Consider the following 17,702-nt stretch of genomic DNA (forward strand, 5'->3'; position numbering starts at 1 on the left):
TCAGACTGGAAGTCTAGTGAGTGAGGCTTTTCACTCCTCTTCCAGGAGTGAAAGAGAATTGCAGATTTATCACTAGATTCTTACGTAGTAAAACTAGGGTGTCTGCTTTTCGATACATGAAAGAGTTAAATTTGGAACACATAAAACTTACTGGTATTTTGTATAACAAGCATAAAATATTTACAACTCATTTCCCCAAGAGGTAATAGAGCTTAAATATGAATAACTTTAAAATGTTATAGTATCATGGATTATTATGGGAAATTAGAATGTTTTGAAGTCCAGGACATCCCAGACCTTTAAGTTGATACACAGATTAGCACCACTGGTTCATGAGCCACTCCTTACCTGCTGCTACCCACGGCAAAATATAAACAGTTTTTTGTTTGTTTGTGTAATAGTGTAAGTTTTCTTATTGTGGAAATGCCTAATGTGTTCTTCCTTATCGCCCTATGCTACTCCATCAGTGTTAAGAAGGAGTTTTCGATATATTTTGGGCTGGAGCGCCTTGAGAATGTGAAGAAGTAAAGACATTATGTGTTCACTGCATTCTTCCCTTCAGATTTTGACAGAGATTCCCCCAGGGCTGCTTTCTTTTCCTTTCTTTAGAAGCCAAGGAATGTTAGTTTGAAATATAAAACTCATTGTTTTTTGTTTGTCCTCCTGCAGAAGTATTTTGTCGTCCCTCGGTTATTTCCTTGGTAGTCTGCTAACAAGGAACTGGAATTGGTTTCATTTCCTTTTGCATTCCTTTTCCAGGCATATGGACCTCTTGATGTTTTAGACAAAACAGACTGCATGCAGATGGCTACCTGAATACTTAGTTTTTTTTCAATATGCATTTTTTTTTAAAGGAAGACAGGGACTCTAGTTAGTTTCTGTTGTAATTTTTAATGACTTTTAAGTATTGAGCCACATGGTTATTAGGTGTAGATTGTAATGGCATCTTTTATGTTTGACTTTTGATGAGTTTTGCAAGATAGCTCTTTTTTTTTTTTTTTTTTTTTTTTTTTTTGAGACGGAGTCTCGCTCTGCTGTTCAGGCTGGAGTGCAGTGGCCGGTTCTCAGCTCACTGCAAGCTCCGCCTCCCGGGTTTACGCCATTCTCCTGCCTCAGCCTCCCGAGTAGCTGGGACTACAGGCGCCCGCCACCTCGCCCGGCTAGTTTTTTGTATTTTTTAGTAGAGATGGGGTTTCACCATGTTAGCCAGGATGGTCTCGATCTCCTGACCTCGTGATCCGCCCGTCTCGGCCTCCCAAAGTGCTGGGATTACAGGCTTGAGCCACTGCGCCCGGCCGCAAGATAGCTCTTAATTTTTAAAAGTTCTTATTTCCAAATAATAAAAGCACTTGGTACAAAGTACAAAAAAGTACAGAAAGATAGGCTTTGAAAAATAAAAGTTTTCTCTCATCCTTGTTGCCAGTCACCTAGTTCCTTTTAGGCAACCAGTATTACCAGTTTCTTGCAAATTTTTCTGGAGATACTGTAGGATTATATAAACATACATATTTGTATATGTTTTTATTACGCAAATGGTACTGTATATATTCTTCTATAACTTGCCTTTTTTCACTTAAAGTAAATCCTGGTGATTGGGTAGTAAGCGATCGAAGTCTTTTTAACAACTGCATATTTTACTGGATGATGATAATTTATTTAACTAGTCCCTGTTGGGTTGTTTTTCTAGTTTTCTGCTATTATAAATAATGCTTCAGGCTGGGCACAGTGGCACAAGCCCATAATCCCAGCACTTTGGGAGGCCGAGGTGGGCAGGTCACTTGAGGCCAGGAGTTTGAGACCAGCCTGGCCAACATGGTGAAACCCTGTCTCTACTTAAAATACAAAAATTAGCCAGGCGTCATGGTGGACACTTGTAATCCCAGCTACTCAGGAGGCTGAGCAGAGAATTGCTTGAACCTGAGAGGCGGAGGCTGCAGTGAGCCGAGATTGCACCACTGCCTGGGCGAAAGAGCAAGACTCCATCTCAAAAAAAAAAAAAAAAAGAAAAAAGAAATTAATTAATAATGCATCAGTGAATTTCCTTCTATATATGTTATTTCTCACACACACATACAGGCACACACATGCCTAATTATTTTCAATAACCTTTTCTACCTCCCTATTGTATAAAACCTACATGCAGTATTCACAAAAGTCCTAATAGAAGTTACTGTTTTATTTCCTTTATATAATGAAAGTAAAATACCTTAATGATGCATTTAAGTATAATTTTCTAGTAGTTGAACATATAAAACACATTGTAAGAATTTCAGTGTGGTTTTTTTATTCTCTCATCTTTGCATCGAAGATTTTGGTGCCTCTGGTTTTGCTACGACACATGCTTTTGGAATTGACAAGACGTGGTCAAGAACCTTTGAGTGCACTGCTGCAGTTTGGCGTGACATACCTGGAGGACTATTCGGCAGAGTACATCATTCAGCAAGGTGGCTGGGTATGAGCTGTTATATATTAAAACTATTTTCTTGAAAAAAAATTAGGTTCATTGTTGTTGTTTTGCTTAAGAGATGGGTTCTTGCTGTGTTGTCCGGGCTGGAGTGCAGCGTCTAATAGCAGACACTCTCATGCAGGCTTCAGTCTCAAACTCCTGGGCTCAAGTGATCCAGCCTCAGGTCCTGAATAGTCAGGAGCACAGGCTGGGACTATAGGTGCCCACCACTGTGCCGTGCTCTATCCTATTTTTTGATATGTAATTATTATTATTCAGTTTGTTCGGTTGTTTTCAAATTTTCCTTATATGTTCTTTGACCCTTGAATTACTTGGAAATTATTTTTAATTTCCAAATATTTACGGGTTTAAAAATTTTCTTTTCAATTACTAATTCTGTTTCATCAGAAAGCACGGCCATCATGGCATTGAAACTTGAGTTATGGCCTACTATCATGATCAATTTTAAAGAATATATATATATATATATATATATATATATATATATATATATATATGGCTGGGCGCAGTGGTGCACATCTGTAATCCCAGTGCTTTGGGAGGCTGAGGTGGGTGAATCACCTGAGGTCAGGAGGTCAAGACCAGCCTGGTCAACGTGACGAAACCCTGTCTGTACAAAAAAATACAAAAAATTAACCGGGTATGGTGGCATGTGCCTGTAATCCCAGCTACTCAGGAGGCCGAGGCAGGAGAATCACTTGAACCCAGGAGGCAGAGGTTGCAGTGAGCAAAGATAGCGCCACTTCACTCCAGCCTGGGCGACAGAGCAACAACAACAAAAAATATATATATATATATATATTTTATGCGTGTTTCAGGAGAACATATATTCTCTAATTGTTGGTGCAGAGGTCTGTACGTGTCCATTCACATTTAATCAGTCTTAATAATTATGTATTTTAAATCTTTCAGTCATTTCCAATTTTTTTGTCTAATTATTTGCTAAGAGAGACATGTTCAGATTTGCTACTATGGTGGTAGATTTTCCATTTTCCCTTTAGTTCTGTCAATTGTAGGTGACTAAAAGTTGTAATTATCAACCCTTGGTGAATTGAATGTTTTATTACAGTTATGGACTTTGTCTCTAGAAATGTTTTTTGTCCTAAAATCTATTTTTTTTCTTTCTAAATAATCCAGCCCAAAATGTCAAATATCCCTTTGATATTAAAGGATATCTTTAATTTCTCTCAATAATACTTGATAGTTTTAAATGTAGAAGTATTGTACAATATGGGCTTCCTTCCACATCGTACTTGAAACGTACTTATTTCTATTTTTGTTTTTAAAATATTTATTTTTTTTAAATAAAAAGAGACAGGGTCTTTCTCTGTTGCCCAGGCTGATCTCAAACTCCTGAGCTGAAGCAGTCTTCTGCCTTGGCCTCCCAAAGTGCTAGGATTAGAGGTGTGAGCCACCACGCCCGGCTGTGTTTCTTTTTTAACAGTAGTTAAATAGTTTGGATGAACCATATTTTTTTTAAACTTTCCTGAAGGAGTGAAGACTGTTTGAAATCCTTCTGTATTAAAAATGACATTAATGAAAATCCTTGCCAAATAAATGTATATGCTCAAGACCTGATTATAGCTTCTGGTTAGGATTTCATGTCTTACTTAGCTGAACTGAACCTTCTCTCCCTTCCTCCCTCTGTCGCTCTCTCCTCTTTTTTTTTTTTTTTTTTTTTTTGTGAGGACGGAGTCTCACTCTGTTGCTAGGCTGGAGTACAGTGGCACAATCTCAGCTCACTGCAACCTCCGCCTCCTGAGTTCAAGCGGTTCTCATGCCTCAGCCTCCCGAGTAGCTGGGACTACAGGCGCCTGCCACCACGCCCTGCTAATTTTTGTGTTTTTAGTAGAGACGGGGTTTCGCCATGTTGACCAGGATGGTCTGAATCTCTTGACCTTGTGATCTGCCTGCCTCAGCTTCCCAAAGTGCTGGGATTACAGGCATGAGCCACTATGCCCGGCCCCTCCTCTTATTCTTTAAAATATCAGTATATCCATCCCAGCATTTGTATCTGTATTTTATCTTTTTATTTCAATTTGTCTTGTTCCAAGCAGTCATTACTCATTCAGCCATGTATTGAGCACCTGCTGCATACTGTGCCCTGTTCTAGGTTCTCAGTAGAGAGCTGTCAGCAGAGCGTTTCCTTGACCCGAGATAGATGACACTCTAATGGAGAGAGACCACAGTGAAGATGTGTAGTGTATCTTCATACACTACAGGGAGTTACGTGCTGTGACAACAACGCAGGGAGACACATGATGTAGGGGTCAGAGTTTTTATATTACTCAGGGGAGGCTGCACTGAGGAAGTGACATTTATTTGGACTTCACTCATCTCCTTGGGTTAATTTCACTGTTTATCATTTTAGTCTTTTCCGTTCTTGCTCCCGGGTTTTTTTCTTTCTTTCTTTGGGCCTAGAAATGTTTTTTAAGCCGGGCGCGGTGGCTCACGCCTGTAATCCCAGCACTTTGGGAGGCTGAGGTGGGCGGATCATGAGGTCAGGAGATCGAGACCACGGTGAAACCCCGTCTCTACTAAAAATACAAAAAATTGGCCGGGTGCGGTGGCAGGCACCTGTGGTCCCAGCTACTCAGGAGGCTGAGGCAGGAGAATGGCGTGAACCCAGGAGGCGGAGCTTGCAGTGAGCCGAGGTCGAGATCTCGCCACTGCGCTCCAGCCTGGGCTACAGAGCGAGACTCTGTCCCCCCAAAAAAAAAAAAAAAAAAAGAAATGTTTTTTAAGTTTACTTGTTGTAATTTGCTCAACAGTCAGTGATTCCGTAGAGAGAGTACTTTTCATAAAGTATGCTCCTCAGTATTGTTTTTTAGCCACTATGCATCTGAGGGTTTGAGTTAATTTTTAAAATGTGTAAATTTAATTACTATGGATACTAGTATCGAACATACTAGGTTTATGTGTTTGGCAAATGCTTACTGAAGAAAATCCTGAGCATTTGTCTTAGGAAAATAAAAATATTTTTTGAGCTGTTCTTAAAAATAAGAATTGTGACAATTTATTGTTATTGTTGTCTTCCCACTTTAATACTTTTTAAAAGCGTTTGCCAGTGTAGTGTATGGTTTGTGTGATAGCCAGGAGACATCCCAGGTTAACTGTCACTTATCCCATATGGTGCTTTACAACAAAGGAAGAAAAATGCAGGGAATATTATGCACTCCCTTCTCGACTTTCAGTTTTATGACGATGTACATCCAGGTTTGTTTGGTGATTGTAATTTGTTACAGAGAAAGTAAGTATATTATTCAACTCCAGTATCTGTGCAAAAAGAAAAGATCTACTGCCTGGATAACTAGTTCATTAATACTTCTTTTTTTTTTTTTTTTTTTTTTTTTTTAGAACAGTCTTGCTCTGTCATCCTGGCTTGAGTGCAGTGGCACAATTGCAGCCCACTGCAACCTCTGCCTCCCAGGTTCAAGCTATTCTTGTGCCTCAGCCTCCTGAGTAGCTGAGTTTACAGGTGTGCGCCACTATGACCAGCTACTTTTTGTATTTTTAGTAGAGATAGAGTTTCGCCATGTTGGCAGGCTGGTCTCAAACTCCTGACCTCAGGTGATCCACCCACCTAGGCCTCCCAAAGTGCTGGGATTACAGGCGTGAGCTACTGCACCTGGCCTTCATTAATATTTCCAATGTGTTTTATCTCTAAATTTGAATGTCCAATCTGTATTTCACATTGTTCAGTCTAAGCTCTCCATTTGCTTGTGTTTAAAACTAAGATATTAGGCTGGGTGCGGTGGCTCATCCCTATAATCCCAGCACTTCGAGAGGCCGAGGTGGGCAGATCACCTGAGGTCAGGGGTTTGAGACTATCCTGGCCAACATGGTGAGACCCCATCTCTACTAAAAATACAAAAATTATCTGGGTGTGATGGCAAGCACCTGTAATCTTAGCTACTTGGGAGGCTAAGGCAGGAGAATTGCTTGAACTAGGGAGGCAGAGATTTCAGTGAGCCAAGATCACGCCATTGCACTTCAGCCTGGGAAACAAGAGTGAAACTCTGTCTCCAAAAAAAAATAAATAAATAAAAAACCACCAAGAAACTGCTTTTTTTTTTTTTTTTTTTTTGAGATGGAATCTTGCTCTGTCGCCCAGGCTAGAGTGCAGTGGCATGATCTCAGCTCACTGCAAGCTCCGCCTCCCGGGTTCATGCTATTCTCCTGCCTCAGCCTCCCGAGTAGCTGGGATTACAGGCACCCACCACCACGCCTGGCTAATTTTTTGTATTTTTAGTAGAGACAGGGTTTCACCGTGTTAGCCAGGATGGTCTCAATCTCCTGAACTTGTGATTCGCCCTTGTTGGCCTCCCAAAGTGCTGGGATTACAGACGTGAGCCACTGCGCCTGGCCGATACTGCTTTTTTTTTAAATGCCAGTTGGTGAAAATGTATCCGGTGACATAAGCTGTCAACCTGAATCTCCTTAAGATACTTCGTGTTGAACATTACATTGACAGCTCTTAAAACCCTTCCAGAAGAGAATCATTTGACCACATGATACTGCTTGTCTGTTATATAAAGCCTGTGGTATGATTTCCACGGGGAATGTATTTGTCTTTAGTCACTTGAACACAACATCAAGTGAAACAAACTGCCTATTTCTCAAAGTGCAGCTGCTTTTGAAAACCTGCAGCAGAGGATGTGGCGCCAGCAGCCATAATCTGTTGGATTAATGGAGTGATAGCACATTGTCAGTTAGGAACAGGCAGGCTTTGGACATACAGATTTGAAGGAGAAAAATAATATTTTGTTTTCTGAATTATTAGCAGAAATGTCTAGGACTTAGAGACAGTGTCTTGCCTTGTTGCCCTGGCTGGAGTACAGTGGCATGATCATGGTTCACTGCAGCCTCAACTTCCTGGGTTTGTGATCCTCCCACCTCAGCCTCCCTCGTAGCTGGGACCACAAGTGTGCATGCACTACCACACTTGGCTTATTTTTTGCAGAGAGAAGGTTTCACTATGTTGCCCAAGCTGGTCTCAAACTCCTGGCCTCAAGCAATCCTCCCTCCTTGGCCTCCCAAAATGCTGGGATTACAGGCATGCACCACCTTGCCCAGCCTGTTTTCTCTTTCTACCTTGTTTTTTTTTTTTCACTCTGCCTTTTTTCAGCGAATGATGAATTGAGAAAAGGATTAGAAATCACAAGATTTGTTTCTTGCCCCAGCTCTGCCAAATACTAGCCCTGTGTTTTGGAAGGATTGGTTTAACTTCTCTGAACCTCAGTTTCAACTACAAAAAGAGAAGAATAGCTTCTCTATCTCACAAAATAATGATGTGAAAGTGTTTTGTGAAAATGTTACATTTTTACAAATGCAGGTTTTCACATGTGTCTCTGAAGAGTGTGGGCTTGCTTTCCTTCTCCTTAAGCCTGATCACCGTTTCCTCTTAGTTTCAGTTCTGACTTTTATTTGCCCTGCAGCCCAGTGAGGGCACAGACTGGTTCATGTGCTGTGATTCTCCCTGAGTCATCCTTGCTCCCTCCCTCCTCATTCTCTTTCATTTCCTGGGCTTGTGTTGCTACGTTGGAAGTAAGTCTGTCTCCTGGAAAGGGCAGAGCAAGTCCACTGTGGTAAGGCTTGTATTTTACTTTCTCCATCGTCACATGCTAAATACTTCCTGTGAAAGATTTGCTTTTAGATTACATAAAAGATTATTGGAGGAAATGTCATCTAATGTCTATTGTAATATTTAAGTATTTTGAATAAAATTAATCTGTCATTTTCTTTTGACATGAAGCTTCTGATTTTAGAATAGGTTTTTGTTTGTTTAATCTAGGATATTTAAAGACTATCTCTTGGAAGCTTTTAGGTTAATAATTTGTTAGAATAGTTTTCATATTGTGGGAGCTGACACAAAGGAGATGATCTGAAATTAATGAAGTGGGTTGCAGCTAAAATCAATTTAGTAAGACTAAGTACTGTTTTGGGAAATCTGCCTGCTGTATATGTGGGTGTGGATGTTTACTGTGTTATACTCTGAAACGTATTTTTTGTGGATCTTCCTCATCGTGTTGGGTGGAAAATTACTTCTGTGTAATTTCTTCAACACAGTCCATTTTCTTATTTTAGGTTAATAGTGATCTGAGAGGCATTTGGTTATAAGGGTCTAAAGCAGTGATCTGTTTCCATTTTGTAACTTCGAGGGCTAAAAAATATAAAACCAGCTGGTTGATCCCAGCTAGTTGTATATTTTTGAGCCCTCGAAGTTACAAAATGTCAGTGGAGCCTTTGTGTGTTTTATGTCAGTGTAGCCAAAGGGATGGATACTCCCAACATGACAGATATTTTGTATTAACAATGATTTAGGTTGTCAGAATTGTTCTAAGGCTACTTGTAGATGTTTTTCTAATATAAGTTGTAATTAGTGTATTATCCAAAACAGCTCTTTTTCTTGACAGGTAGATATATGAAGTCTGAGAAGTAATGACAGAGGTTTGTTGGCATAAATCTTAAGGTAAAATGGGTCCTTAGACGAGTTTACCAATGTAGATGGGCTTTGGAATTTTGCCAAAGCTTCTTCAAATGGAAAAGTTCATAGGAGCTCAGCGCAGCAGCAGCTATGTCTCAGAAGGTAAAATATTGCTTGAGGTGGCAGAATAATTTGTAATTGATGTGACCCCCTGCCCCCACCAAAAAAAAAAGTGAAACAAAAAAATTTAGACATCATGATGCAGCCAATTTTTCTAATAGTTCTTTGAGCGATTGTCAACCTGATTTTTACTTAGTTCCTACCACCAAAGTAATGTTTGCATTTTATTTTATATTTATTTTGATATATTCCTTTACTTAGTTTTTTACTTAGTTCCTACCACCAAAACAAAGTTATATTTGTATTTTATTTTACATTTATTTTGATATATTCCTTTTATCTACGTGTTTCTTCTCTGCTTCCCTTTTTAATTGAAGAGTTTAATGCATATATCTTTGTGTGTTTGCTTGAAAAAAACACCAAGAATAACATGCTCTATCTATGAATACTTCTGGCCATTAACTCAAAAGGCACTCTGTTACAGAAATCAATCAGGGACTTCACCTAAGAGGCAGGACAGCATAATTGGTAAAAATGTGGACCCTGGAGGCAAACTGCCTGGGTTTGAATCCCAGCTTTATTACTTTGGGAAAACTACTTATCTTATTTACTTGTTTTGGTTTCCATGTCTGTGGAATGGAAATAACAATAATCCTCTCATAGCATTGTTATGAGGTTTAAATAGATTAATTTAAGTGAAGTCTTTAGAAGGGCACATGATAAGAATTACATAAGGGTTACCTATTGTTACTATCCAATTTGTCATAGCAAGCTAAAGGACCTTGGGCAAGTTACTCAACCCCTCTGGCATCATTTATTTAAGAACAATAACAAGACATAGCTCTCTGCTTCTTTGTGCATATTTAACTCATGGTTTATCCCAGCTAGTTTTATATTTTTGAGCCCTTGAAATTACTCCTTTGCATTTTATGTCAGTGAAGCCAAAGAGGTAGATACTCTCAGCAATACAAATATTTTGTATTAAAAAAAATTTAGATCGTTAGAATGATTCCGAGGCTACTTGTAGATGTTATTCTTCTAATATGATAAGTTGTAAGTAAGATATTATCCAAAACAGCTCTTTTTATTTTAGTGAAAGCCTGCTCTTCATTATGACAGTAATTATTAAGAGAGGCTCAGCCGGGCGCGGTGGCTCACGCCTGTAGTCCCAGCACTTTGAGAGGCCAAGGTGGGCGGATCATAAGACCAGGAGATCGAGACCATCCTGGCTAACACTGTGAAAGCCCGTCTCTACTAAAAATACAAGAAATTAGCCGGGCGTGGTGGCCGGTGCCTGTAGTCCCAGCTACTCAGGAGGCTGAGGCAGGAGAATGGCGTGAACCCGGGAGGCGGAGCTTGCAGTGAGCCGAGATCATGCCACTGTACTCCAGCCTGGGTGACAGAACGAGACTCCATCTCAAAAAGAAAAAAAAGAAGCTCCAGCCCGGTGACATGGCAAAACCCTGTCTCAAAAATACAAAATTGAGGCTGGACGTGGTGGCTCATGCCTGTAATCCCAACACTTTGGGAGGCCAAGATGGGCAGATCACCTAAGGTCCAGAGTTCGAGACCAGGCTCGCCAACATGGTGAAACCCTGTCTCTACTAAAAATACAAAAATTAGCCGGGCATGGTGGTGCACGCCTGTAGTCCCAGCTACTCAGGAGGCTGAGGCAGGAGAATTGCTTGAACCCAGGAGAAATAAATAAATAAAATAAAATAAAATAAAATAGATAAAAATAGAAAAATTAGCCATGCATGGTGGTGGGTTCCTATAATCCCAACTACTCAGGTGACTGAGGCAGGAGAATCGCTTGAACCCAGATTGCAGAACCTAGGAGCTGAAATCGTGCTGCTGCACTCCAGCCTGGGCAACAGAGCGAGACTCAGTCACAAAACAGAACAAAAGAAAACATTGACCGGGTGCAGTGGCTCACTCCTGTATTCCCAGCACTTTGGGAGGCTGATGCAGGTAGATTGCCCAAGTCCAGGAGCTCAAGACCAGCCTGGACAACATGGTGAGTGAGACTTCGTCTCTACAAAAAATATGAAAATTAACTGGGAGTAATCTGTGGTCCTAGTTACTCAGGAGACTGGGGCGGGAGGATCACCTGAGCCTGGGAGGTCAAGGCTGCAGTAAGCCAAGATTGTGCCACTGACCTCCAGCCTAGGTGATAGAGTAAGACCTTGTCTTAAAAAAAAAAAAAAAAAAAAAAAAAAAAAGTGCTATTTTTATATTTTTGTTTGATGTGGATTGATCCTCAGGAGTAAAAGCTTAGTAATCTGTTCTTTCTTTAAGACTTCTTACATAAGAGCACAGAATGTTCGGTGAATCTTCATTAAAATGTCACATGTCCTAAATACAGAAATACATTGTAAGGTATGGAGGCCATGACAGCAAGACATAAAGCTCTTTAATCTGAATTGACTGGGTGCAGTGGCTCACGCCTGTAAACCCAGCACTTTGGGAGGCCGAGGCAGGCAGATAATTTGAGGTCAGGAATTTGAGGCCAGCCTGGGCAACATGGTGAGACCCCATCTCTGCTAAAAATTAAAAAAAAAAATTAGCCGGGCGTGGTGGTGCACACCTGTAATCTTAGCTACCCTGGAGGCTGAGGCAGGAGAATCCCTTGCACTTGGGAGGCGGAGGTTGCAGTGAGCTGAGATCACGCCACTGCACTCCAGCCTGGGTGACAGAGCTAGACTCGTCTCAAAAAAAGTAAATAAAAATAAAAAATAAATAAATCTGAGTTGGCTTTTAAACAATATATTATGCCAAAGTTGTGATCAGACAAACTTGATCTAGTGTCTTAGATGAGATGAAAAGATCCTCTAGATGTGGAACAAAGAACATTCTTCAGTCTTTTGTTAACTTTGAGCTGTTAAAAATAAGGGGAAAAGCCAGGCGCAGTGGTGCGGTGGCTCATGACTATAATCCCAGCAACTCAAGAGGCGGAGGTGGGAGGATCTGCTGAGCCCAGGGTTTTCAGGCTGTAATGAGTTATGATTATGCCACTGCACTGTAGCCCCTGGGTGACAGAGTGTGACCCTCATTAAAAGATAATAATAAGGGAAAGAGACATTTTACTTTTAATTTTCAGTTTGTTGACTTTTCCCTTATTTCTTCATGATGGGCCTTATTTTTTTTTTGAGACAGGGTTTCACTCTGTTGGCCAGACTGGAGTGCAGTGGCACAGTCATGACTCTCTGTAGCCTTTACCTCCTGGGCTCAAATGATCCTCCCATCTCAGCCTCTCGAGTTGCTGGGGCCACAGGCATGCACCACCACACTCACCGAACTTTTGTATTTTTTTTGTAGAGATGCAGTTTTGCCATGCTGCCCAGGCTGGTCACAAAATCCTGGGCTCAAGTGATCACCTGTCCCCGCCTCCCAAAATGCTAAGGTTACAGGCGTGAGCCACCATGCCCAGCCATGATGGAACTTTTGAAATTTCCATTTTACTTATTTTAGAACCCTAAAGGTCTGTTTTCTGAGAACTAAAATTCTTAGTGTTTTCGTTATGGCTCTTGTTTTTGTTTCAGTTTTTGCTTATTTAGTCAGTCATTGCTATTAGAGGCTCTGTTTTTAGAAGTGCAGGTAAGTAACCTTTGAGGATGCCTATCAGTTGTCACTTGAGACCTCTCTGACCACTGGACAACCTTTCTGTTGGAAGAACTGTGTAATTGTAAGGCTACATCTAGGCCGGGCGCGGTGGCTCAAGCCTGTAATCCCAGCACTTTGGGAGGCCGAGACGGGCGGATCATGAGGTCAGGAGATCAAGACCATCCTGGCTAACACGGTGAAACCCCGTCTCTACTAAAAAATACAAAAAACTAGCCGGGCGAGGTGGCGGGCGCCTGTAGTCCCAGCTACTCGGGAGGCTGAGGCAGGAGAATGGCGTGAACCCGGGAGACGGAGCTTGCAGTGAGCTGAGATCCGGCCGCTGCACTCCAGCCTGGGCGACAGAGCAAGACTTGGTCTCAAAAACAAACAAACAAACAAACAAAAAAAGGCTACATCTTTTGACATGGCATGAAAACAGATTACAAAACTTGTGGAGTATGAATAGAAAGTGAGAGCAGAGTGACTCCAAGATTAAGAATGAAGAACATAAATTATGTTCCTTGTCTCCAAGTAAGTCAAGTTTGGTGGTGGGAGTTTAATAACATATTTTGAGGGTTTTTTTTTTTTTTTTTGGTGAAAAATTTTTAATGTAAGTGAAAGACTTAAGAAGCGTACACTGTTTTAAGCCACTTGTAGTGAAGTAACTGATGTTCTTTGACTATTTTTCATAAATCTGAAATGCAAATTATTTGATAAAATTGGATGATCTTACTTGCTTCTTATGGTGAGACTGTGACAGATTTACTCAATATTGAGTAAATCTGTATATTGTATATTGACTTTCCCAACTTGTTCTTCACTTAACAAAAAGACTTAGCCCAGTTTTAAAATGTTGGTAGTTTCAGTAATGAAAAAAGTTTAATCCTCCGCAATGCCTCATCACTTTCCTGTTAGCGACATTACAGAGATTTGAGGATGGAGGATTACACAGCTGCTAAGCCATAGTATTGGTTTCTCATTTGGAGATTTGGAAAGAGCAAATAAATAACGGAAGTGGACTATAGTTAATAAGGGACAAATGGGAACTTTGTGCTACCTGATACTACCCTTTTCTTCTTCCTTGTAAAATTATTCTGTACGTGAGCCTTTCTTTCTGATCTTCACAAAATGGAGGTTTTTGAAGAGATGACTTAATAAGCAGATAAGCCTTTGGGTATATAAATTATACGACACAGTAATTCCTTAGTAACAGATGTTAGAGGATCTGTGTGACTCATTCAGATTATGTTCTGGCAAAAAGATAGGTAAATATAACTTTACAGGAAAACTTAGCTTAACTGTTGATATGGCTTTGGTGAGCGGGTTCTTCTCCGTCTTGGACCTCCAGTCTTTCAGGAAGGTTACAGAAATCATTCCCTAAGTAAACAGTAGCCATTTTAATTCATGTTGCCTACTGTGATTCTTTGTTATTGGTGACTTACCAAGAATCAGCAAAGTTTGGGATATTACTGAAGTGATTGTAAATATTCAGTGGATGAAGTGATTTACCTTGTAGTTACTGAAATGTCTAAATCATCTTACCTCTGCCTGTTCATTGTGCCAGAGTATGTATGGGCTTCAGGTATGAGAGAGACCAAGAATAAGGTTAAATCGATTACAGCAGAATTATACCCTTTTACATTTAACCAGATATAACGCCTGGGTCCTACCTTTATTAAGGATTCTAATTTAATTGTTACAGGTTGTAATGTGCTTCTAGGCAGCAAAGTTTGAGGACCTCGATGTTATATAATCTCCCCAACTGCATAACAGACTCCTGAAGCAGAGATTATAATAATCTTACATTTCTGTCTTGTCTTCTATCAAACAGAGTGTGACTATGAATTTATTAGATTGCTGATTCTATACTTGCTAGTTAAACATACCCTAAACATAAAAGAGCCAATTATTTAGTTGCTCAAACTAAACAAATATCAAGAAAGCCATGGTAAAGTACAGTTCTTTAGTAGGTATTGTAGAATATAGAGCCCCTCAATTTATGATGGGGGCACATTCCTATAAACCCATCATAAGTTGAAAATGCTTTTTTTTTTTTTTTTTTTTGAGATGGAGTCTTGCTCTGTCGCCAGGCTGGAGTGCAGTGGTGCGATCTCAGCTCACTGCAACTTCCGCCTCCCGGATTCAAGTGATTCTCCTGCCTCAGCCTCCCGAGTAGCTGGGACTACAGGCATGCACCACCATGCCCAGCTAATTTTTGTATTAGTAGAGACTGGGTTTCACGATGTTGGCGAGGATGGTCTCCATCTCTTGACCTTATGATCTACCTGCCTCAGCCTCCCAAAGTGCTGGGATTACAGGCATGAACCATTGCGCCCAGCCGAAATGGCATTTAATACTCTGATAAACCCATGGTAAAGTCAAAATATTGTTAAGTGGAACCATCATAAGTTGGGGACTGTCTATACAAAGAAAAAAAAATGGGCCAGGCGTGGTGGCTTATGCTTGTAATCCCAACAGTTTGGGAGGCCGAAGCGGGCGAATCACTTGAAGTCAGGAGTTCCAGACCAGCTTGGCCAACACCATGGTGAAACACCATTTCTACCAAAAGTATTTTAAAAAAAAAATTAGCCAAGTGTGATGGTGCACACCTGTAATCCCAGCTACTTAGGAGGCTGAGGCAGGAGAATTGCTTGAACTCGGGAGGTGGAGGTTGCAGTGAGCCAAGATCGTACCACTGCACTCCAGCCTGGATGACAGAGTGAAACTCCATCTCAAAAAAAAAAAAAAAAAAAAGGTAGTTGTGAGGTAAAGTAGGGCTTAATCAGGGAAGGCTTTGTAAAGACATATGGTCACATCTTGAAGGAAGTAAAGGACTTGTGTTGTAAAGCAGCCAAGGATTCGTTAGCTCAGCTTAGGTAGCTTGGGGGGACCATGACTCAGTAACAAAAGGCCTCTGCTAGAACGTAGTGTTGTTATGTTTTGAATTTTGTGTGTTTGAACCATTTATGATATATCCTAAACTGAGCTTTGGTTATGCTCTGAGATTATTCAGTCCTGTTCAGACCTTCAGTGAATGTCTTTCTTCTTTGTTTATAGTAGAAGTTGGAAAACATATATTTCGTCGTTAGAGAGACTTGCAGGTCAAGAATGGCAGGTTATGATACATATTATATTGCACATAAAGAATGTTCTGGCCGGGCGCAGTGGCTCAAGCCTGTAATCCCAGCACTTTGGGAGGCCGAGACGGGCGGATCACGAGGTCAGGAGATCGAGACCATCCTGGCTAACCCAGTGAAACCCCGTCTCTAATAAAAAATACAAAAAACTGGTCAGGCGAGGTGGTGGGCGCCTGTAGTCCCAGCTACTCGGGAGGCTGAGGCAGAAGAATGGCGTAAACCCGGGAGGCGGAGCTTGCAGTGAGCTGAGATCCGGCCACAGCACTCCAGCCTAGGTGACAGAGCGAGACTCCATATCAAAAAAAAAAAAAAAAAAAAAGGGATATTCTGTCCGGGAATGGTGGCTCATGCCTGTAATCCCAGCACTTTGGGTGGATCACTGGAGCCCAGAAATTTGAGACCAGTCTGGGCAACATAGCAAGACCTCATCTCTACTAAAAATCATAAGGAAAAGAAAATAATGTTTCAGCTATGTGGGCAAAGTATGCAAAGATGCAGAAAGAGACGTGACAGCTATTCAATGGAAAAGACCCCAGGTTCAAGAACTGGGCCAGCCTTACTAAGTTTCCAAAGACTTCAGTGTTAATTACGTGTGTGTGTGTGTGTGTGTGTGTATGTATATGTGTGTGTGTGTGTGTGTGTGTGTATATATATATATATATATATCATTTTTTTTTTTTTTCTTGAGATAGGTTCTTGGTCATCCAGGCTGGAGGACAGTGGTGCAAACTTGGCTCACTACAACCTCCACCTCCCAGGCTCTAGGGATCCTCCTACCTCAGCCTCCCGAGTAGCTGGGACTACAGGCATGCGCAACCACTCCTGGCCAATTTTTGTATTTTTTGTAGAGACAGAATCTCACTATGTTGCCCAGGCTAGTCTCAAACTCCTGGGCTCAAACAACCCACCTACCTCGGCCTCCCAAAGTGCTGAGATTATAGGCCTCAGCCACTGCACCCAACCTATATTAATATAACTATACATAACATTTCATTATATTAATATAATATGTATTGAATCCTATGAGGCACATGGGAAGAGTGTGGCTGAGAAAAGAAACCAGTGCAACAAAAATATTATAAAAATATATCCTTAGTCTCAAGGAGCTTATAGTTAGGGATATAAGGCAGATCCACACTATTTCCTGTATGTTTTATTTATTTATTTATTTATTTATTTTTTTTTTTGAGACGGAGTCTGGCTCTGTCGCCCGGGCTGGAGTGCAGTGGCCGGATCTCAGCTCACTGCAAGCTCCGCCCCCCGGGTTCCCGCCATTCTCCTGACTCAGCCTCCCGAGTAGCTGGGACTACAGGCGCCGCCACCATGCCCGGCTAGTTTTTTGTATTTTTTTTAGTAGAGACGGGGTTTCACCGTGTTCGCCAGGATGGTCTCGATCTCCTAACCTCGTGATCCGCCCGTCTCGGCCTCCCAAAGTGTATTTCCTATATGTTTTATAGCAAGGAGTAACAGATAAATCCTATGAGTTTAGAAGTAACAAGAAGGATTCAGATGGGCAGAATTGGGAGAGCATTCTGGATTTTCTGGATTGATGGGACAGTGTGACTTCAGTCACTCTGTTTGGGGTTGGAATTGTCTTATAGCACCAGTGCTGTGTGACCTTGAACAGTGAAGACACAGGTGCAGCTCGGAGGTATGGAAATACAGAGATGAATGAAGAGTGCTACCTAACAGTACTTGATGTTTAGAGCTTTTATATCAAAGATGGGACCAACTTTCCTATCATCCAAGCATTTATTGAGCATTACTCTTTGCTCAGCATATGTTAGGCATTACCTGGGGGATAACAAAGAAGTTGAAGGCATGTTTTCTCCCTTGAAGTATTTATGGTGTCGTTGAGAAGATGACTAATACATGTGAAAAAATTAGAAGTATGGTACAAAATAGATATTGTGATACTTTGTGTGGCCCAGACTCAGTGCTGTCTAGG

The 17,702-nt window shown here is 41.0% G+C and overlaps 1 protein-coding gene across 8 annotated transcripts in view; it reads left to right on the forward strand.

Annotated features, from left to right (window-relative positions):
• LOC105480752 (BCL2 like 13) overlaps positions 1-17,702 on the forward strand; it is a 94,770-nt gene that overhangs the window by 66,805 nt on the left and 10,263 nt on the right. For 4 of the 8 annotated variants that reach the window (XR_011613873.1, XM_011739921.3, XM_011739922.3 and 1 more), the window contains one exon: positions 2,309-2,452. The exons of 1 other annotated variant lie outside the window; for it this stretch is intronic. Coding sequence is in view for 3 of the 7 variants with exons in the window: in XM_011739921.3 (XP_011738223.1) it covers positions 2,309-2,452 (144 nt within the window). In the remaining 4 variants the exon portion in view is untranslated. Of the gene's footprint in view, positions 1-2,308; positions 2,453-17,702 lie in introns of those variants that run through there. 3 more of the 8 variants (XR_011613874.1, XR_011613872.1, XM_071079986.1) reach the window with 3 other exon arrangements.

This window comes from Macaca nemestrina, chromosome 15 (assembly GCF_043159975.1).
Source record: "Macaca nemestrina isolate mMacNem1 chromosome 15, mMacNem.hap1, whole genome shotgun sequence".
In the NCBI taxonomy this organism is placed as follows: Eukaryota; Metazoa; Chordata; class Mammalia; order Primates; family Cercopithecidae; genus Macaca; species Macaca nemestrina.